General features: G+C 49.5%; 1 protein-coding gene across 1 annotated transcript; it reads left to right on the top strand.

The window, feature by feature from the left end:
* Positions 1-276: 276 nt before the first annotated feature.
* MEX3C (mex-3 RNA binding family member C) lies at positions 277-20297 on the top strand. The gene is made up of 2 exons (XM_068424395.1): positions 277-949; positions 17119-20297. The coding sequence occupies exons 1-2, from the start codon at positions 277-279 to the stop codon at positions 18342-18344; spliced, it is 1899 nt and encodes a 632-aa protein (XP_068280496.1). The 3' UTR covers positions 18345-20297.
* The last annotated feature ends 1467 nt before the right edge of the window (positions 20298-21764 follow it).

The raw sequence follows: 21764 nt of genomic DNA, 5'->3' as shown, positions 1-21764 counted from the left end.
CGGCGAGCGCGGGGCGGGGCCGCGCCGCCTCCGCCCGCTCCTCCTCGCCCCGCTCCCCCCTCCTCTCCCTCCCTCCCGCTGCCGCCGCCGCCGCCCGCGGCCGCCGCCGCCGAGGGGAGGGAGCGCCATGGGACAAAAGACGCGCTGAGCAGCGCGGCCCCAGCGCCCAGGCCGCGCTCGCCACGCTCGGTGCCCGCCGCGGCATGGCGGCCCCGCGCCGTTAGGCCCGGCCCGGCTCGGCACGGCCCGGCTCGGCCCGCAGCGCCTTCCCCCGCCATGCCGAGCGGCAGCGCCGCCGCCGCGGCCTCCTCCCCCGCCGCCGAGCCCGCCGAGCCGCCGCGCCTCCCCCGCCACCCGCCGCTGCTGCTGCTCCAGCAGCGTCTCGCCGGCCTCGGCCTTCGCGACCGCGGCCTGCCCGCTACCGGCGGCGGAGGGGCGGGGGCGGCTCGGCGGCAAACCCGGCGGCGGCGGCCGGGCTTGGCGCCGCCGCCCGACCCCCCCGGAGAGCTGGGGCCTGGCGGGGCGGAGGAGGAGGAGGAGGAGGAGGAGGCGGCGGGGGACGAGGGAGACCTGGAGGAGGAGGAGGAGGAGTTGCTGGCGGGGGAGGACGAGGAGGAGGAGGAGGACCCGGCCGCGCTGCTGCTGCTCTCCTCGTCCTCCTCGCCCTCCCAGCCGCTCCCGCTGCTGCCGGCGCTGGGCTCCGTCCTGCTCTCACCCTCCTTCGATGCGCAGGAGGCGGCGGCGGCGGCGGCGGGAGCGCTCTGCGGAGCGGACGATCCTCAGGGCATGATGGCGGCGATGCTGTCCCACGCCTACGGCGGCAACGGCGGGGGGGCAGCGGGCCTGAGCGGCGAGCAAGCGGCGTTGCTCCGCCGAAAGAGCGTCAACACCACCGAGTGCGTGCCCGTGCCCAGCTCCGAGCATGTGGCCGAGATCGTGGGGCGTCAGGGTGAGTGAGGGACCGGGGCGGGGGGGGGGACACCTCCGGGTGGGGAGGCGGGCGGAGGTGTGCTGCGGCCTGGCCTGGGCCTGCTGCCTTTCCCCGGGGGTTGGTGGCACCAAACCCTCCGGGGTGTGCGGGGAAAGGCCGGCCACCAACCCCCGGGGATGTGTGGGGAGAGGCCTGTCACCACCCCCCGGGGTATCCCCATCCGGTGCCGGCTGGAGGAGCCCCTCGCCTCGGTGGTGGCTTCGTGCCCCTGGGACCTACCTCTCCTCCCCCAAAGCCTGGCTTGCCCATGGGGGACAAGGTGCCAGCCCTGCTTGGGAAGCCAAGAGCGAGCACTGGGTTAGCTCAAACCTTCGGTTGTTGTTAATTAGAGCTGTAAAACACAGTGTAGGCTGGCTGTGTACAGGTAGGTGTTGGTCTCTTTGGTCTTGAGTGACACTCGGCTTGTGGTCTTCAGTAAGAAGCTGCCTCTCACCGTAGGAACTTTGGACCGTGTTTTACAAAGACTTTTGGGTGAAGGACTTTGCTTGCCTTACAGAGCAGGGCTGGGCTGACGCTCTTCCTGCAGCTTTCCACCGTGAGACAAAGCGGGACCTCAGGAGCCAGCGAGATGGAGAAAGGAGCCACGTGCAGCCCTCTCCTGTGTGAAAGCCCTTGTCTTTCAGCTCGGCTTGTGGCTTCCTGTTGATCGCTATTGCTCCACTCCACGGCTCTCTGTTACGCCGTTAGGATAAGGTCATATCGGTGATGTCACGTTCGTTGGTGGCCTTTCATGTGGTCCCGTGGGAGCGGTGCTTGCGGGGGGTTAGAAAGATGACGGTTCGTGCCAGCTTTCTGGCAGCGACCCTCATTTTTAAAGCAGTTTTTATATGTCAAGCGCTGAGCAGCGTCGAGTGTAGGTGTGGAAATGCAGACAGTGAAGTCGCCGGTCTCTTCCTCTTCCTTTTTGGTGTTATTCTTTATTGGTTTGGGGGTGGTGTGTCTCGTTTGCTGATGGGCTCAGATAACGAGCGGTTATGCTGTCTGGTCGCTCTACATCAATGTGGCTTTTGTTTCTATTTTTTTTTTCTTGGAAGAAGTAAAATCAGTTCTAAACCAATGTGGTACTCAAGAAATGCCCACTGAGCACTGATGCTTTAGCAGGCTTTTGGTTTCACTTCTGCATTTATTTTAGGTTTTTAGCAGTTTGGGTCAAGAGTGGGGGGGTTTTTTTGCTGGGTGTGTCAAAGGAGAAGCAAAAGCTGTGCTGCAGAAATTAGCAGGTAGCTTCCTCTGATGCAGACAAGTCTGTTGTGTTCAGAAGCAGAGGGATATCTTTTCCAAGAAATAGCGTTTGAATGTCTTCAGACTTTGCTCATGTGTCATTGGGGATGGCGAGGCGGGGGAGAGATGGAAAACAGAACTGAAAATGGTTATTGCTACAGAGAAACACAAACTATGGGGCTTGGAGGATCGATTAGGCGGCCGTGTTTGTTCTCTGCCAGATCAGGATTGTTCACGGCAGTGTATTTTTCAGTACTTTGAGTCACTTAAAAACAAGATAATGGAGTTTGCATAAAAATAGGATTGTTGTTCCTGAAGAGTTCGTTTGCTGCTTCTGCTTTTATTTCTTTATCTGATGTCACACTGTTTAGCTTGTGATAAAATATTTAGCCTCGGTGAGGAGGGATTGTATCCTAAAAAGAATTAGGGCTACAAAAGAGGAAGGAGCAGAAGGAGTGGAGGCAGAGCTAAAAAAATTGTTACCAAATATACTCGTGTGAAACCTTTGCGTCCTGCAAAATCCTCATTCAAGGGAGACTTATGCTTGGAGACTGATTTATGTAAGTTGTATTAGTTCTACTAAATATTTCTTAGAAATACTAGTCCTTGCATCTCCTTTTATGGCCCAGAGCTGTGCCAGCTCGTTGCATGGACCAGAGACTCATCCACCTGCTTTCCATGTGCCTGTGCTCTAGCCCAGCAAAGTGTTGTCCGCTGTAGTGCAGCTTGGTCTGGCTGGAGCTGCATCCTTCCATCATTCTGCTCTCTCTCAAAATGAAAATGCTTCATATTCTCTTCCTAACACACATCATAACCAGCTGGTTGTGTTATCTTGAACAAATTCAGCTTAAGTTTTATGCCAGCCTCCTCTGTGCTGTAATACTTTAATATCCAATTATATAAGGCTGATGCAATTGGAATGTTACTTCTGGTGGATTTTTCACGAAGATTAAGTTTATATTCTTTCTGTTGCTGTCTTGGTGAGGTATAAAAAGAACTTGAAAAGTCTGCAGCCGGAAAAACATCAGCTCTGAAATACCAGGAATGCTGAGTTTGATCTAGGCTTTGCTGGAGGCCTCACTGCTGTGTCTGAAAGCATGTTTACTGTAAGTCCTAACTGAAAGAGTAATGATAACTGGAATTCCACGGTATTTATCCAAATTTTAATTTTTTTTGCACAGAGGAAGAGTATTTCCAGACACTTTATCACACAGGAGCCCTTGAAAGAAAGAAATACAGAAAGCAAGCTGTAAACAAGCAAAAACCTTAACATTTTTTCAGTCATGTACAAGTTTCAGAAAGAAATACAGCAGCTCAGGCAGTGAAGTGGTGATCCCACAGCCCTGCTCTGGGTCACCGTGTTGCAGGTTCCCAGGTGGGTAGCTGGTAGCTGTGAGCAGATACGGGATGTTGCAGCTGTAGAAGGTGTGGAGTGCCTGAAAAGTAGCTGGTGGTTGATGGTTTTCTTGTGAAGCTACAGTTACTGCTGGGTTAGTGTGACAGGATTTTAATATGTGGGTACTGGAAGTGTTTACATCACTGGAAAAGGCTTAAGTAAGATTTTTCTTTCAATGAGTAGTTGTTCCTTCTTTAAAAAAACTGTAGTATTTCTGAATCCTGGGAGGTTTGCTGTGGTTTTGTATTTTTTTAAATCTCAAAAATTCTCAACCTTTCCTTATTCCCCTTGCCCCCCAAAAATGAAGCTGACAGACACTGGTTTGGGGCAGTGTAATATAATTCTTAGTAGCCTAGAAGTAGAAGAATCTCAAAGGTGAACAAAGGAAAAGATATTTGTATCCTTTTATTCTTGTGAAGGCATGTGAGTGGGAGCCAGGAAAACTAGATTCCATTCATGGCATTGTACAGGCTTCCTGGATGAATTTGAACTAGCTGTTGAATCTAACCTTGGGTAAGTTGGCTGGGCATCACGCTGGTCAGAAGAGTGACTTCCTTTGCTGTCAGCAGCTAAAAATCCTGCGTGTACAAAGTTACATCAGTTTAAAAATAAATAAAATAAAGTTGGAGAAAGTGCTGTTGGGAAGTGGTAGCAGGAAAGCTGCACTGCTGAGGAGCTGACCTTGTTTGCCTGAGAAAAGCTGGCATAGGGCGTATACCCAAAATTATATAAGCATGTATCCAGACTTAAAAAAACACCACACTTCTGGAGATCTAACTTGGGAGGGTATTGTTTTAAGCTCTAAAGCATGTGAAGAACTCAGAGAAGTCTGCTGTGGATCACCTGAAAACTGTAAAGTTGGTGATGGTGATTTTCTGGTGGGTCTTGAGAAGGATGGGACAAGTTTAACTGGAGTCTTCAGTGCCCCCCTGCTACTTTCTTTACACTAAAAAAAAAAAGACATTTTTAAACAGTAAAAGCTCTTTTGAATAATGCAAAAAGAGGGGTGACTGAAGACACAAACAGAAAACCTGAAAGATGCTGGAAGGGCCAAAAGTCTGTGCTATGGAGAGATGCTTCATCCTTGAGTGTATGAACTATCTTCAGCTAATGATTGTTGGAAAGTATTTGCTAATGCATTCCAGCATTGTGACTCTCCAAGTAATGTGATTTTTCCAGGCATTTATATCCTTGATAAAGCTGAAACTAGTGGTTTTTTTTCTCCCTAAGACATCACTCGAGTTGGAGCTACTTAACTCTAAACCCTGACGCTTCTCTTTCTTCAGTAATAGATGGCTGCAGAACTTGAAACGGGCAGGGCTGTCTCCAAACCCCAGATGAGTAAGAGGAGGAGGAATGATATCATCCCATTTCACTGATTAAATCGATAATGACGAATCTGCTTTGCATGAGACAGCCTTGCAACTAAAATAACAGTTTTATGCATATTTAATGATCTTGGACTCCTTTTTGCTCTTTGCTTTTGAATGTAGGCTCTTGAGCAAAAGATCACTGTGCTTAAAATTGTCTTGTAACTTAAAAAAAAATATAATTCTGATAAGTTGGTAGCTGATAACCATCTAGTGTAGCTGAACAGCCAAATAAAAACAATAGCTGTCACTCTTGGGGAGTGGAAAGAGTGCTAAACCAATCCTGGAGCAGGTTATTAAATGCTATATTAAATGTCTTATTCTGAAAACTGAAAGAAAACTGGGGCTATTTGTTGAAATCCAATATAAAAGCTCTTTTTCTGAGAAGTCTCATCATTTGATGGAACAGATCATCCATGACGATGGCACATGCAGGCCAATCGGGGCATCAGGGCCAGCCAACATGGATTTATGAAAGGCAGGTCCTGCTTGACCAACCTGGTCTCCTTCTATGACCAAGTGACCCGCTTAGCAGATGAGGGCAGGGCTGTGGATGTGTCTATCTAGACTTCAGTAAGGCATTTGACACTGTCTCCCACAGCATCCTCCTAGATAAACTGGGGCTTGGATGGGTGGACTCTTCGATGGGTTAAAAACTGGCTGGATGGCCGAGCCCAGAGAGTGGTGGGGAATGGGGCAAAGTCCAACTGGCGGCCGGTCACTAGCGGTGTTCCCCAGGGCTCAGTTCTGGGGCTGGTGCTGTTCAGTATCTTTATAGATGATCTAGACGTAGGGATTGAGTGCACCCTCAGTAAATTTGCAGATGACACCAAGCTGGGTGGGAGTGTTGACCTACTGGAGGGTAGGGAGGCCCTACAGAGGGATCTGGACAGGTTGGATAGATGGGCCGAGACCAACGGCATGAGGTTCAACAAGAACAAGTGCCGGGTCTTACACTTGGGCCACAACAACCCCCTGCAGCGCTACAGGCTGGGGGAAGAGTGGTTAGAAAGCGGCCTGGTGGAAAGAGACCTGTGGGTGCTGATGGACAGGCGGCTAAACATGAGCCAGCAGTGTGCCCAGGTGGCCAAGAAGGCCAATGGCATCCTGGCCTCTGTTAGGAATAGTGTGGCCAGCCGGTCTGGGGAAGTGATGGTCCCTCTGTACTGGGCACTGGTGAGGCCGCACCTTGAATCCTGTGTCCAGTTGTGGGCCCCACACTTCAAGAAAGATGTTGAGGTGTTGGAGCGAGTTGAGAGGAGGGCGACCAAGCTGGTGAAGGGTCTGGAGGGTCTGACCTACGAGGAACGGCTGAGGGAGCTGGGGTTGTTTAGCCTGGAGAAGAGGAGGCTCAGAGGTGACCTTAGTGCAGTCTACAACTACCTGAAGGGAGGTTGTAGTGGAGTGGGAGTTGACCTCTTCTCCCAGGCAACTAGTGACAGGACAAGAGGACACAGCCTCAAGCTTGGCCAGGGGAGGTTCAGGTTGGACATTAGGAAGCATTTCTTCTCAGCAAGGGTCATTAGCCATTGGAAGGGGCTGCCCAGGGAGGTGGTGGAGTCACCATCTCTGGAGGGGTTTAAGAAAAGCCTGGCCATGGCACTTAGTGCCATGGTCTAGTTGCCATGGTAGTGTCAGGGCAATGGTTGGACTCGATGACCCCAGAGGGCTCTTCCAACCTGATTGATTCTGTGATCCTGTGTTTTTTAGAGCCTGGAACTCCAGGAACTGAAAGACCTCAGCGTACTGTGGCCTGGTGCAGTCCGAAATCGCTGCTGAAATTTCAGTGGCCTGTTGCTCTGGTCCTGTGTAACATCAGTTCTGCTCTTTGTCATTTGTGCTACGCAAAGATCCAACTCAAGTTGCGAAGCGTGTCGGAAGGGTGCAGGTTCTCCAGCTGGGATCATAAATCCTCGGTCATAAATGCTGCTCGTGTCTGGCTTGTTGGGTGGGAAGCACGAGAGATTTTTCTCTTTGTGTAGTCTGCCAGAAATTCTGTAGATTTTAATGTATGAATACCTGCATAAGTAAGATTTTTTTGGATGAAGCTGAAATTAATACAAATCTTGCGACATAAAATGCTGATTTCTAATCATCTGGTCCTTTTGTTTTTCTTGTAAAATCGCTGTTAAAAGAGTATTTTTTTTTTTTAAATTTATAACACACACATACAAAAGAAATCCTGATTAATGTGCTTCCAAACTGCACTGGATTAACCTATCTGTGGCATGAGAAAATGGTGGTGAATTTCCTAAGCTGTTAGTAAAGTCAGCAGATGTTGTGTGTTTCCTTGACTTAGCCCCTGTTGCCCTCTCTTCTAGTACACTGTGATCTGAATTTCTGGAAGAGAAACTTTATTCTAAACGAAGTGTTGGATATCTCAGAGATCTTAAATTTTTGATGGAATACCTCCACCCCACAGGGCCAATTCCCTATTGCAGGCAGAAAATTGAACAGGGATAGGGTTGCAAACTTGCTGTAACGAAAAAAAAGGCTGCTGAGCACTAGAACATTCTATTTACTCAAAAGAAAAGGCCAAAAAGCTGTAAATCAAGCATTTGTTTCCAACTTCAGTTACTCTTTAAGAATGTCTTCCTTTTCTCTCTCTTCCAGGTGTCCCTTTAAGTTATGAGATCTTGCCAGCATCCCAGATCTCTGTTTCCTTCAGTGGTGTGAGTCAGTAATTCTGTGGTCTGCACCAAGTTCTCTGCTGCAGAGGAGGGCAACCAAGCTGGTGAAGGGTCTGGAGGACCTGAGCTACGAGGAATGGCTGAGGGAGCTGGGGGTGTTTAGCCTGGAGAAGAGGAGGCTCAGAGGTGACCTTATTGCAGTCTCCAACTACCTGAAGGGAGGTTGTAGTGAAGTGGGAGTTGGCCTCTTCTCCCAGGCAACCAGCCATAGGACAAGAGGACACAGCCTCAAGCTTGGCCAGGGGAGGTTCAGGTTGGCCATCAGGAAGCATTTCTTCTCAGCAAGGGTCATTAGCCATTGGAAGGGGCTGCCCAGGGAGGTGGTGGAGTCCCCATCTCCGGAGGGGTTTAAGAAAAGCCTGGACATGGCACTTAGTGCCCTGGTCTAGTTGCCATGGTGGTGTCAGGGCAATGGTTGGACTTGATGATCCCAGAGGTCTCTTCCAACCTGATTGATTCTGTGATTCTGCTGCTTTGAACTAAGGCACAGTATCTCTTACTAATGTAAAATGTTCATTTTACATTTGACAATAGACTGTGGAATGTTGTGTTCAGCATTTTTGAGTCGGGGATTTGGTTTAGGTGAAGATTTGCCTGTTTTTTTGCAATCTTCCATTCATGGGCCTGCCTGGCATGTTGAGTGGTGGTCCCTTTTAATATCACAGAATCACAGAATGGTTAAGGGTTGGAAGGGACCTCTGGAGATCATCTACTCCAACCCTCTGCCCAAGCAGGGTCACCCACAGCACGTTGCACAGGGTCGTGTCCAGGTGAGTTTTGAATATCTCCAGAGAAGGAGACTCCCCACCCTCCCTGGGCAGCCTGTGCCAGGGCTCTGGCACCCTCAAAGGAAAGAAGTTCCTCCTTATATTCAGATGGAACTTCCCATGTTTCAGCTTGTGCCCGTTGCCCCTTGTCCTGTCACTGGGCACCACTGAGAAGAGTCTGGCCCCCTCCTCTTGACACCCACCCCTAAGGTATTTGTAAGTGTTGATAAGATCCCCTCTCAGTCTTCTCCAAGCTGAACAGCCCCAGCTCCCTCAGCCTCACCTCATAAGAGAGATGCTCCAGTCCTCTGATCATCTTTGTAGCCCTTCTTTGGACTCTCTCCAGTAATTCCTTATCTTTCTTGAACTGGGGGGCCCAGAACTGCACACAGTTACTCCAGGTGTGGCCTCACCAGGGCCGTGTAGAGGGGCAGGAGAACCTCCCTTGACCTGTTGGCCACTCTCTTCCTCATGCACCCCAGGACACCATTGGCCTTTGACCCCAAGGGCACATTGCTGGCTCATGGTGAACTTGTTGTCCACCAGAACACCCAGGTCCTTCTCTGCAGAGCTGCTCTCCAGTAGATCAGCCCCCAACCTGTACCGGTGCATGGGGTTATTCCTCCCAAGGTGCAGGACTCCTTGTGCAGGTCAACTTTCTCAACGCTGTTGCTCACACCAACCGGTTTCATTCACTAGATCAATGTTCTTAATGAAAACAACTTTTTTTTTCCTGTAGATATTTTATTTGTTGGACATACTCCCCCTCTTACAACTACTGCTTTTCTACTACTGTATCTTTCTAATTTTGTTCAGCAGCTGCTGCCTTAGTCCTGATGCTGCAGTAGTGCAAGTAATTAATAAGACAAGTTGCTGCCCTCTGGCTCTTCTGCTGCATGTAACTTGTTTACTGACTTGCCATCTGTCTTGGGAGTTGGAGTATTCCTCTGCCTGTGAGATTGGTGATTTGATAGATTGTCCCAGCTTGACATAGAGAAGGAAACTGTGCAGGTTGACTACTTCATTCTGTCCAGGACTGATATATAAATTGATTGATAAATTGATATGTGTGAGAGTTTGTACATGGTTCATGAACCAGGGCTTTTGTTTTCCAGAAGAGGGAAACATCCCCAAGAGCTTGTGAGGAGCCATCCCTTGGGAAGCTTCTCCAGCATCATCAGCGACTCTTAAAGCTCCCTTCTTTTCCCATCCATTCACCTTGGCAGCAATAGGGCCAAAGTCCTGAGTCAAACCCAACCAAGGGCTTGACCGTGATTCCTTGGCTCTTGGTTGAAGTACTTGAGATCTCCAGGTTGTCCTCCTTCCTGGTGCATAGGCAAGTCCATGTGGCTGCAGCGCCTGGTGGACTCAAGCTTGAAGTGCTTGTCTGGAAAGTATCTTGTCTAAAAACCCTTGTGCAGTTCTAGCTGAATGATGACAAGGAAGTTATGTAGCATCTTAGCATCCATACACATAAAAAATACGAAGTGAAGTGATCAGTTGCTCCTCAGAAATGGGTAAGCGTGATGGTGTTATGATGGGAGCAGTCTTGGTCGCTATATATAGCTTGAGTCAATATTGAGATGTTCCACAGGTGGGCACAGGGCTTTGGTAACATCAGCGTAACGAAAAGCCTTTGATTGGAGTGGTAAGTTAATGAGAGAGTCAGGGAAAAATGGGAGAATCATGGAATGGTTTGGGTTGGAAGGGACCTTAAAGATCATCTAGTTCCAACCCCCTGCCACGGGCAGGGACACCTTCCACCAGACCAGGTTGCTCCAAGCCCCATCCAACCTGGCCTTGAACACTGCCAGGGAGGGGGCAGCCACAGCTTCTCTGGGCAGCCTGGGCCAGGGTCTCACCACCCTCACAGCAAAGAATTTCTTCCTAATATCTCATCTCAATCTCCCCTCTTTCAGTTTAAAACCGTTCCCCCTCGTCCTGTCACTACTTGCCCTTGCTCTAATTTTTATTTTTCTTGAAAGACTCGTGTGTGATCTTTCCTTCTCTTGGACTAACTATCAGAGTGGCTCTCAGTTGAGTTTTTCATTTCTCCTCTATACTACTCACTCATTCACCTCCTTGTAGCATTGCTTATTGTAGTGTCATTGTTAGAAGTGACAGATTATTACCTGTGTGCAGCACTTCTGAGGGACAGTCGTCGTCTGAAACCATTAATACAGGAGCCAGAACTTTGTTCCCAAGTTTGGGGTTGTAATGGTATCAGTATCCCACTTTGGATGGCAAATTTGAGAAGAAGCTGTGCTTGGTGGCTTCTCATTATGAAGCATCCCTTCTGTGCTAAATGGAGAAGTTCATCTGAAAAATACAACCTGGTGAAGGATGGGAGTAGCACTCGGGTAGCCCGTGGGAAAAGCCTTTGTACAAGGACATTAACCTCCCAACTCTCCGTGCGTGTTTCAGGTGGCCACCTCCAAGGAACCACAGCTTGGGTACCACCAGAGAGGAGATGGCTTTAGTTTGTGATGTGAATGAAATGGTTGTTGCTTAAAATCTGTGTGTATCTCTGTCCCTATTTAGGCAGTCACCCTGCTCTCATCTTCTCTGGGGCTGTCATCTTCTGTTTTAATTCATGGATCGCTGGGGAAGTGATGGTCCCTCTGTACTCGGCACTGGTGAGGCCGCACATTGAATCCTGTGTCCAGTTGTGGGCCCTGCACTTCAAGAGAGATGTTGAGGTGTTGGAGCGAGTCGAGAGGAGGGCGACCAAGCTGGTGAAGGGTCTGGAGGGTCTGAGCTACGAGGAACGGCTGAGGGAGCTGGGGGTGTTTAGTCTGGAGAAGAGGAGGCTCAGAGGTGACCTTAGTGCAGTCTACAACTACCTGAAGGGAGGTTGTAGTGAAGTGGGAGTCGACCTCTTCTCCCGGGCAACTAGCGATAGGACAAGAGGACACAGCCTCAAGCTTCACCAGGGGAGGTTCAGGTTGGACATTAGGAAGCATTTCTTCTCAGCAAGGTTCATTAGCCATTGGAAGGGGCTGCCCAGGGAGGTGGTGGAGTCACCATCTCTGGAGGGGTTTAAGAAAAGCCTGGACACGGCACTTAGTGCCCTGGTCTAGTTGCCATGGTGGTGTCAGGGCAACGGTTGGACTTGATGATCCCTGAGGTCTCTTCCAACCTGGTTGATTCTGTGATTGATTCTGTGAATTAATTGATATTAGGTTTATTTTCTGGCCGTTTATTTTCTGGTCCAAAGCAGTTTCATCTCTGTATGCTTAATAAATGGGGCACATATCAGTTTTCTACTGTATGATCACAAACTGGATGGATATTTTTAGCAGAGGGAGCAACTGTGTGTGTGTTTAAGTGAAAGAAACCAGCTTGTACCACCGGTGGGAATGAAGAGCTCTTCTGAAAAATATGTAGAGCAGTCATTCTTAATGAATTTTCCTTCGTTTGTTAATCAGGTGGGCAGCGTTACGCTCTGCAGACCCAGCAGCTGTTGGCCTTTTGGTACATCCAGGGTTTCAGCCTCTGCAAATCCTTCGCTGCAGGAGTTCTCGCTTGCCAATTAAAAGCTTGTGGCAGCGTAGCGATGAAATGATGGCTGTGCCACCTTAACAGGTTCTACCTTTAAAGCTGTGTCCATGCAGACAGTTGCAGGTTCATAGAAAATAAAGCCCTGTGTGGTCCCCTCTCTCCTTGGCACGCCAGGTGATGTTTGCCATCCCCTGTGAGTCTGCGGGGACTTCCCAGACCCTGCCCTTGCTTTCTAGGTGAGGAATTAGCCGTGGCTCTACTAGCAGCTCATGGTTCTAGGTTGGTGGGCAGTGGGATTGAGTGCGCCCTAAGCAAGTTTGCCAACAACACCAAGCTGTGTGGTGTGGTGACACGCTGGAGGGCAGGGATGGCATCCAGAGGGACCTGGACAGGCTGGAGAGCTGGGGCTGTGCGAACCGCATGGAGCTCAACAAGGTCAAGTGCAAGGTCCTGCACGTGGGTCGGGGCAATCCCAAGCACAAATACAGGCTGGGCAGGGAATGGATTGAGAGCAGCCCTGAGGAGAAGGACTTGGGGGTGATGGGTGACGAGAAGCTCACCATGAGCTGGCAATGTGCTTGCAGCCCACAAAGCCACCCGTGTCCTGGGCTGCATCCCCAGCAGCGTGGCCAGCAGGGCAAGGGAGGGGATTCTGCCCCTCTGCTCCGCTCTCGTGAGACCCCCCCTGCAGTGCTGCGTCCAGCTCTGGGGCCCCAACACAAGAAGGACACGGAGCTGTTGGAGCAAGTCCAGAGGAGGCCATGAAGATGCTCAGAGGGCTGGAGCACCTCTGCTACGGAGACAGGCTGAGAGAGTTGGGGCTGTTCAGCCTGGAGAAGAGAAGGCTCCGGGGAAACCTTCTAGCACCTTCCAGTACCTGAAGGGCTACAGGAAAGCTGGAGAGGGGCTTTTGACAAGGGCATGGAGTGACAGGATGAGGGGGAACGGTTTTAAACTGAAAGAGGGGAGATTGAGATGAGATATTAGGAAGAAATTCTTTGCTGTGAGGGTGGTGAGACCCTGGCCCAGGTTGCCCAGAGAAGCTGTGGCTGCCCCCTCCCTGGCAGTGTTCAAGGGCAGGTTGGATGGGGCTTGGAGCAACGTGGTCTAGTGGAAGGTGTCCCTGCCCATGCAGGGGGGTTGGAACTAGATGATCTTTAAGGTCCCTTCCAACCCAACGCATTCTATGATTCTATGTCACTAATTATTCTGTCACCACCTCCTTACTCGGTGTTGTGTATTACAAAATCAGTGCTCAGAGTGCTAAAGACCACGTTCAGAGTGGAGGCTGTAACACAGTGTTGCCTTTCATCAGGTTTTTTTCTTTCAGTTTGCTCAGGGCTGCTCATCAAACCTGCCTCCTGTGTAAGGGGTGAGTTGGTGCTAATGCAACTTCACCTCCTTGTTCTTCTTACAGCCCGTGGTTTTTCCTGTAGCCCTATATAATCAGGGAGGCAAGGTTAAAACAGAAGTGATGGTAAGAAGGTTGAGGTTCCTGTGTGTGTCTGAACCCCAGTTTCACGGCGCTTGGCAAGAGCTGCAGGAGGAACGTGGGTATGAGGCGTGTGTCCCTGCTTTGACAAGCTGCCTTTTGATGATGTTGGTACTCAGAAGCGTGAAGGACCTCCATTCCCCTGCTGCAGCTGTTCAGAAGAGACTACGCAGCTGTCTCCTACAGCATCCTCCTAGACAAACTGATTGCCCAGGGCTTGGATGGGTGGATTCTTTGGGTTCAAAACTGGCTGGATGGCCGAGCCCAGAGAGTGGTGGTGAATGGGGCAAAGTCCAAGTGGCGGCCGGTCACTAGCGGTGTTCCCCAGGGCTCAGTTCTGGGGCCGGTTCTGTTCAATATCTTTATAGATGATCTAGAGGTAGGGATTGAGTGCACCCTCTGCAAATCTGCAGATGACACCAAGCTGGGTGGGAGTGTCGATCTACTGGAGGGTAGGAAGGCCCTACAGAGGGATCTGGACAGGTTGGATAGATGGGCCGAGACCAACGGCATGAGGTTCAACAAGAACAAGTGCCGGGTCTTACACTTGGGCCACAACAACCCCCTGCAGCGCTACAGGCTGGGGGAAGAGTGGTTAGAAAGCGGCCCAGTGGAAAGAGCCCTGGGGGTGCTGATGGACAAGCGGCTAAACATGAGCCAGCAGTGTGCCCAGGTGGCCAAGAAGGCCAATGGCATCCTGGCCTCTCTTAGGAATAGTGCAGCCAGCCGGTCTAGGGAAGTGATGGTCCCTCTGTGCTGGGCACTGGTGAGGCTGCACCTGGAATCCTGTGTCCAGTTGTGGGCCCCGCACTTCAAGAGAGATGTTGAGGTGTTGGAGTGAGTCCAGAGGACGGCGACCAAGCTGGTGAAGGGTCTGGAGGGTCTGACCTACGAGGAACGGCTGAGGGAGCTGGGGGTGTTTAGCCTGGAGAAGAGGAGGCTCAGAGGTGACCTTAGTGCAGTCTACAACTACCTGCAGGGAGGTTGTAGTGAAGTGGGAGTCGGCCTCTTCTCCCAGGCAACTAGCGATAGGACAAGAGGACACAGCCTCAAGCTTGGCCAGGGGAGGTTCAGGTTGGACATTAGGAAGAATTTCTTCTCAGCAAGGGTCATTAGCCATTGGAAGGGGCTGCCCAGGGAGGTGGTGGAGTCCCCATCTCTGGAGGTGTTTAAGAAAAGCCTGGACATGGCACTTAGTGCCATGATCTGGTTGCCATGGTGGTGTCAGGGCAATGGTTGGACTCGATGATCCCAGAGGGCTCTTCCAACCTCATTGATTCTGGGAAGGGATCCTCATCTGTAAATCGATCCTTGTCCCATTCCCGGTGTGTGGCGTTGAGGTGACTTCAGCAGAAGAAAGAAATCAGGGGGAAGGTGCTGTTTCTCCTGGGCTACCACCGTGGCTGTGCAGAGGAGGAGTCTGTGGGATGCTTTTTCGGGTGGCTCTTGGCAGCAGGTCGGTTGGTGTGGCGCAAGCAGGCGTGCACAGGGTTCCTGCTGCGGTCGCTCGGCTCCCTTGGGGAGTTTCCCTCGTGGAGTAACTGGCCAGAGACTGAGTTTGATGTATCTCATGGGAACTTGTATTGAGTAGACTTATCACACCAAAACTAAAATCACTTTGAAAGTTTTGATTAAATTGAATTTCCAGTCTAGAAGTCCCCTCTTCAGGCTTTATCTCTGTACTTCTAAATCTTGGATACAATGATGATTTATTGCAGAAGTGTGGGGTGGTGTATTTTTTTTTCTTTTGCTCAGGAGAATTGGGACACTTCTTGATTCATCCCTTGGCCCCATGACTTCGTAGCTGGCTGATCTCGTGTCATCGAGAGTTTGCAGGGAAATGGGGAAGGAAGGTGAAGCTGCAGACTCCTAACTTTATTTGAGGTTCTAAAACATCAGGAAGATCTTGTCTAAAATGTAAATTATAAGAATTTGGAAACTAGAATTAAGTAGGCTCTGAATTGTGGATGTAATAATGATTTATATATACTTTTTATATATAAATTTTATGCTAGATGCTGCTGGTATTGTCTTCTAAGTGCTGCCTCTAATTTAGAATCACAGACTGGTTTGGGTTGGAAGGGACCTTAAAGCCCATCCAGTTCCAACCCCCCTGCCACGGGCAGGGACACCTTCCACCAGACCAGGTTGCTCCAAGCCCCATCCAACCTGGCCTTGAACACTGCCAGTGAGGGGGCAGCCACAGCTTCTCTGGGCAACCTGGGCCAGTGTCTCACCACCCTCCCAGCAAAGAATGTCCTCCTAATATCCCATCTCAATCTCCCCTCTTTCAGTTCAAAACCGTTCCCCCTCGTCCTATCACTCCATGCCCTTGTAAAAAGCCCCTCTCCAGCTTTCCTGTAGCCCCTTTTGCCTTTTTTTAATCTAGTAGAGCACTAGTGCCCTTCTCGGTGGGCTGTCGTGGGAGCTTGAGGCTTCTACGTTTGGTCTTACCAAAGTCACAGAATCACAGAATCAACCAGGTTGGAAGAGCCCTCTGGGATCATCGAGTCCAACCGTTGCCCTGACACCACCATGGCAACTAGACCAGGGCACTAAGTGCCATGGCCAGGCTTTTCTTAAAGCCCTCCAGAGATGGGGACTCCACCACCTCCCTGGGCAGCCCCTTCCAATGCCTAATGACCCTTGCTGAGAAGAAATGCTTCCTAATGGCCAACCTGAACCTCCCCTGGCCAAGCTTGAGGCTGTGTCCTCTTGTCCTATCACTAGTTGCCTGGGAGAAGAGGCCGACTCCCACTTCACTACAACCTCCCTTCAGGTAGTTGGAGACTGCACTAAGGTCACCTCTGAGCCTCCTCTTCTCCAGGCTAAACACCCCCAGCTCCCTCAGCCGTTCCTTGTAGCTCAGACCCTCCAGACCCTTCACCAGCTTGGTCGCCCTCCTCTGCACTCGCTCCAACACCTCAACATCTCTCTTGAAGTGCGGGGCCCACAACTGGACACAGGATTCAAGGTGCGGCCTCACCAGTGCCCAGTACAGAGGGACGATCCCTTCCCCAGACCGGCTGGCTACACTATTCCTGATAGAGGCCAGGATGCCATTGGCCTTCTTGACCACCTGGGCACACTGCTGGCTCATGTTTAGCTGCCTGTCCATCAGCACCCCCAGGGCTCTTTCCACCGGGCCGCTTTCTAACCACTCTTCCACCAGCCTGTAGCACTGCAGGGGGTTGTTGTGGCCCAAGTGTAAGACCCGGCACTTGTTCTTGTTGAACCTCATGCCGTTGGTCTCGGCCCATCTATCCAACCTGTCCAGATCCCTCTGTAGGGCCTTCCTACCCTCCAGCAGATCGACACTCCCACCCAGCTTGGTGTCATCTGCAAATTTGCTGAGGGTGCACTCAATCCCTACGTCTAGATCATCTGTCAGAGAGAAAAAGCCATCCACATTTATTCACCAGTCTAACAGCAGTTGAGGAGACGATGGGCTAAACCAGCCCAAGAAGCGTTGCTAAAATAGTTTGTGGTTGTAAGTGTCGGAGGTCTGTTTGGAAGTAATAGGTCGAAGTTGTTACCGCTTTCTCTGGAGTGTGGCTTGCAGAGATAAAAACAGCAGCTTCTGGTTTCGCCCTACGGTTTCTTGAAAGTCTCAGCTTAAAATAGATGACTTTCTTGTGGCTTTCTAAACTCAGACGTCTTGCTAAACTTGCGTTTGTTTCCTTTAAACAGGTTGCAAAATCAAAGCACTAAGGGCCAAGACAAATACTTACATCAAGACCCCTGTTCGTGGAGAAGAACCCATCTTTGTTGTCACCGGACGAAAAGAGGACGTAGCCATGGCCAAAAGGGAAATTCTCTCCGCTGCTGAACACTTCTCCATGATCAGAGCGTCACGTAACAAGAACGGTCCTGCCCTGGGAGGTTTGCCATGTACCCCCAACCTGCCGGGTCAGACGACAGTCCAAGTGAGGGTGCCTTACCGTGTAGTTGGGCTAGTGGTTGGACCCAAAGGAGCTACAATCAAAAGAATTCAGCAGCAGACCCATACTTACATCGTCACTCCCAGCAGAGACAAGGAACCCGTCTTCGAAGTCACGGGAATGCCCGAGAACGTGGACCGCGCGCGCGAGGAGATCGAGATGCACATAGCCATGAGGACCGGCAACTACATCGAGCTGAACGAAGAGAACGATTTCCATTACAACGGTACGGATGTCAGCTTTGAAGGAGGCCCGCTGGGATCTGCGTGGCTTGCTTCTAATCCTGTCCCTCCGAGCCGCACCAGGATGATTTCTAATTATAGAAACGACAGCTCCAGCTCCTTGGGAAGTGGCTCCACCGATTCCTATTTTGGAAGCAATAGATTGGCTGACTTCAGCCCAACGAGTCCCTTCAGCACAGGCAACTTCTGGTTTGGAGAAGCGCTGCCTGCGGTGGGCACGGAAGACCTCGCGGTCGACTCTCCAGCGTATGACTCCTTACCGACTCCTTCCCAAACCATTTGGACCCCTTTTGAACCTGTCAACCCGCTCTCCGGCTTTGGTAACGACCCCCTTAGTACTGCCAAGCCTCAGCGCCGAGGGAGCCAACCATCTACTCCTCGTTTATCACCCACATTTCCCGAAAGTCTGGATCACCCGTTGGCTAGGAGAGTGAGGAGCGACCCACCTAGCGCTGCCCACCAAACCGGCCTTCCCATCTACATCCCCGCTTTCTCCAACGGTACCAACAGCTATTCCTCTTCCAACGGCGGCTCCACGTCCAGCTCGCCGCCCGAATCGAGACGGAAGCACGACTGCGTGATCTGTTTTGAGAGCGAAGTCATCGCCGCCCTGGTCCCCTGCGGCCACAATCTCTTCTGCATGGAGTGTGCCAACAAAATCTGCGAGAAGGAAACGCCGTCGTGTCCCGTTTGCCAGACAGCTGTTACTCAGGCAATCCAAATCCACTCTTAAAACAAAAAAAAATATATATATATATGTATAGCTATTATTATCGATGGACTTTTTAAAACTCTTAAAGGCATGGGTGTAACGGTACCCTCTAGTAAAACTTCCTCATGAATTCTGACTGTTGGGCTTTTTTGGGATTAGGCTGAAGTCGTTAATAAATTTCTACTCTCTCAAAAGGCTGCTACGGTAACACTAAACCTCGGTGGGCTCGGCGCGGTTCAACGTAAGCAGACGGCGCGTTTAGGGGAGATCCAGCCGGTGGGATGTCCATGGCACAGCGAGAGGGGAAAGTCAGGAGGGATTCCTGAGCGATTCCACGACAAAACAAATCGTCCAGGTTTTCTGAAGGATCTCTGGGACTTGGGGCGTGCTGGCAGCAGCCACCCTCGTCGCCTCAACGCCTCGTCTGCCGCGGAGGGTTCGTGGCATTATCGATATCTCGAACGACACTTCCAACGCTGCCTTCTTTACACTGCCAGTTTTGCAAAACAGGTTTGGGGAAATCATAATTTTTTTTGGCTTTCTGCAACGACTAATTCTTCAGCATTGCAAATTTTTTTTTTTTTTTAAAGCATAATTTGATTTATTGAAATGGATGATATTGGCAGGCTCAGCTAATAAATAACGATGGGAAGGGGAGGGAGAGAAGCTGCCTGACGCACCTCCACTTCGCCCCGATGTTCCAGAGGATCAGGACCATCTCGATTTGTGAATTCCTACCCAGTGCTTTGCTTAATGTGGGGAAAAAAAAAATAAGTCTGGCTGGCTTCATCCCATTCAATAAGGGCTTTGGGATGCACATACTTCGACTAACAGGATGCTGACATTCCGTTCATTAGGCCAATCAAGCTGTTCTTAAATTGACATTTTTAGAGAGTCCGGAGTTCAAAATGTGAAGCATTTTTACGTTCGATCCATCTTTGTCTTGCACATTTATAAAGATAGATTTTTATTTTTAGTAAGGAAAAGGAAAACAAAAAAAGGGGGGGGGGGGTAAGAGTTGCGTACGTGCCCTTGTATTATTCATGACAGCAGCTGGGACCGTGGCCCTGCAATCAGTTTACTTCATTTCACAACTGTCTTTCCAATCATAAGGAGAAAAAAAATACGTCTCTTGAACGTGCTTCTTTACATTTCAACCTGTGGATGTGTCTAGTTTTTTTTTTTCATCCTCAGTACGTTCCCAAATCTGTGCTGGCATATATTAAAACAACAAAAAAAAAACAACAAAAAAAAGACATAAAGTGGAGTTTTGGTGGATTTTTTCTATTTTTTTTTTTTTTTTTGAAGCATTATTTTCCCAAGAGCTTTTTTCTCAGTAGAACAAAAAAAAAGAAATTCTATGCGTATTGAACTAGTTAAATATACAGAAAACTTTATTTTTTATTTCCACTTGAAGAGTTACATTTCGTATAAAAGTTTACAAACGACGGTTTTTATTTTCCTGGATTTTTTCAGTATAAAAAGAGTTGCCTTGACGGCACGTTCTGTAACTTTAATGCTCGAATCGCTTCTAGGATAGTTCCGTGTCAGTATTGAAACCTAACCTCTAGCTGCAGTCCTGTAGATAACGAACAAAGGTTCACCCAGCATGTATTTTGTATTTTATTGCATCGTACACCGCCGCTCATAAGCCAAGGAATCGACAGACGTTAGGTGCGTGTACCGTTTCTATAAACCACAAACTAAGAATGATAAAACTATCGAGATAGTTTAGTATTTGCTAATTTTACTACACTTTTTGTTATGTATATGTAGGGAGGTCATAGGGATTATAAATTCAATTTGAGTAAAGTTTAAAAAAAAAACAAAACCAACAAACATATATTTTATGATAAAGGGCCTTTAACTTATGGTGGCCAAAGCACTGATATTATATATTTGCTGTAAAGAGAATTATAAGAGTTTTATTTTTCTGATATTAAAAGTTACTTAATAAAGACTTGTTTCCATTAACTGGAATGTTTTTGCTGTCTTCATGGTCGTTGCTTGGAGCTGTATGTGGAGGCTGGGGCTGGTTGATGTCCCTCATCCTACCCACCAAGGGGCTTACTACACTGTGGGTGGGGCTGGGTGACTTCATGGGTGGGCTTGATGGTCTTAAAGGTCTTTTCCAACCAAAACAATTCTGTAACTCTGCCCTTGGGAAGACCACAAGCTGGTTTTTCAAGGCAGCGTATAAAGCCAGCAATTAATGGTCCACAACATTCTGGTCACTAAACTGGAGTAATATGTGTTTGACAGAGGGACTGTTAGATGGATAAGGAACTGGCTCAATGGCCATGTCCAAAGGGCTATAGTCAATGGTTCAATGTCCAAGTGGAAACCAGTAACGAGTGGTGTCCCTCAAGAATCTGTATTGGGACCGATACTATGTAATATCTTCATCAACAACATAGGCAGTGGGATTGAGTGCATGTTTGTGGATGACACCAAGCCCAGTGGTGCAGTTGATTTGTTGGAAATAAGGGATGCCATTCAGAGAGACCTTGACAGATTTGAGGAGTGGATCCGTGGTAATGTCATGAAGTTCAACAAGGCCAAGTGCAAGATCCTGCACCTGGATCGGGGCAATCCCTGATATCAGTACAGACTGGGGGATGAATGGATTGAGAGCAGCCCTGCGGAGAAGGACTTGGGGATAATGGTGAACAAATGGTGAGCCGGCAATGTGCGCTTGCAGCCCAAAAAGCCAACCGTATCCTGGGCTGCCTAAAAAGCAGCATGGCCAGCAGGACAAAGGATGTGATTATCCCCCTCTACTCCGCTGTCGTGAGACCCCACCTGGAGTACTGCATCCAGTTCTGGAGTCCTCAGTACAAGAAAGACATGGACCTGTTAGAGCGGGTCCAGTGGAGGGCCATGAAAATGATGAGAGGGCTGGAACAGCTCTCTTATGAAGAAAGGCTGAGAGAGTTGGGGAAGAGAAGGCTCCAGGTAGACCTTACTGAGGCCTTTCAATATGTAAAGGGGGCTTATAATAAAGATGGAGAGAGACTTTTTGCCAGGGCCTGTAGTGACAGGACAAGGGGCAATGGTTTTAAACTGAAAGAGGGGAGATTTAAATTGGACATAAGGAAGAAATTTTTTATGATGAGGGTGGTGAAACATAGGAACAGGTTGCCCAGAGAAGCTGTGGATGTCCCATCATTGGAAAAGTTTAAGGTCAGGTTGAACAGGGCTCTGAGCAACCTAATCTAGTGAAAGCTGTCGCTGCCCACAGCAGGAGAGTTGGACTAGATGATCTTTAAAGGTCTTTTCCAACCCAAACCATTCTATGATTCTATGAGTAGAGCTTTCTGCAGGCCTAGTAGGGGGCATGGATTCATCCTAACAATGGTAGAAATGACTATAAGCTTTCTAGAGACTTATCTAGTAGCCCATGTCACTGCTAAAAACATGATAGCAGGTCTCAGAAAATAG

The sequence above is a fragment of the Nyctibius grandis genome, assembly GCF_013368605.1.
Source record: "Nyctibius grandis isolate bNycGra1 chromosome W unlocalized genomic scaffold, bNycGra1.pri SUPER_W_unloc_2, whole genome shotgun sequence".
Taxonomy (NCBI): domain Eukaryota; kingdom Metazoa; phylum Chordata; class Aves; order Nyctibiiformes; family Nyctibiidae; genus Nyctibius; species Nyctibius grandis.
This window is presented reverse-complemented; position numbering and strand designations above follow the sequence as displayed.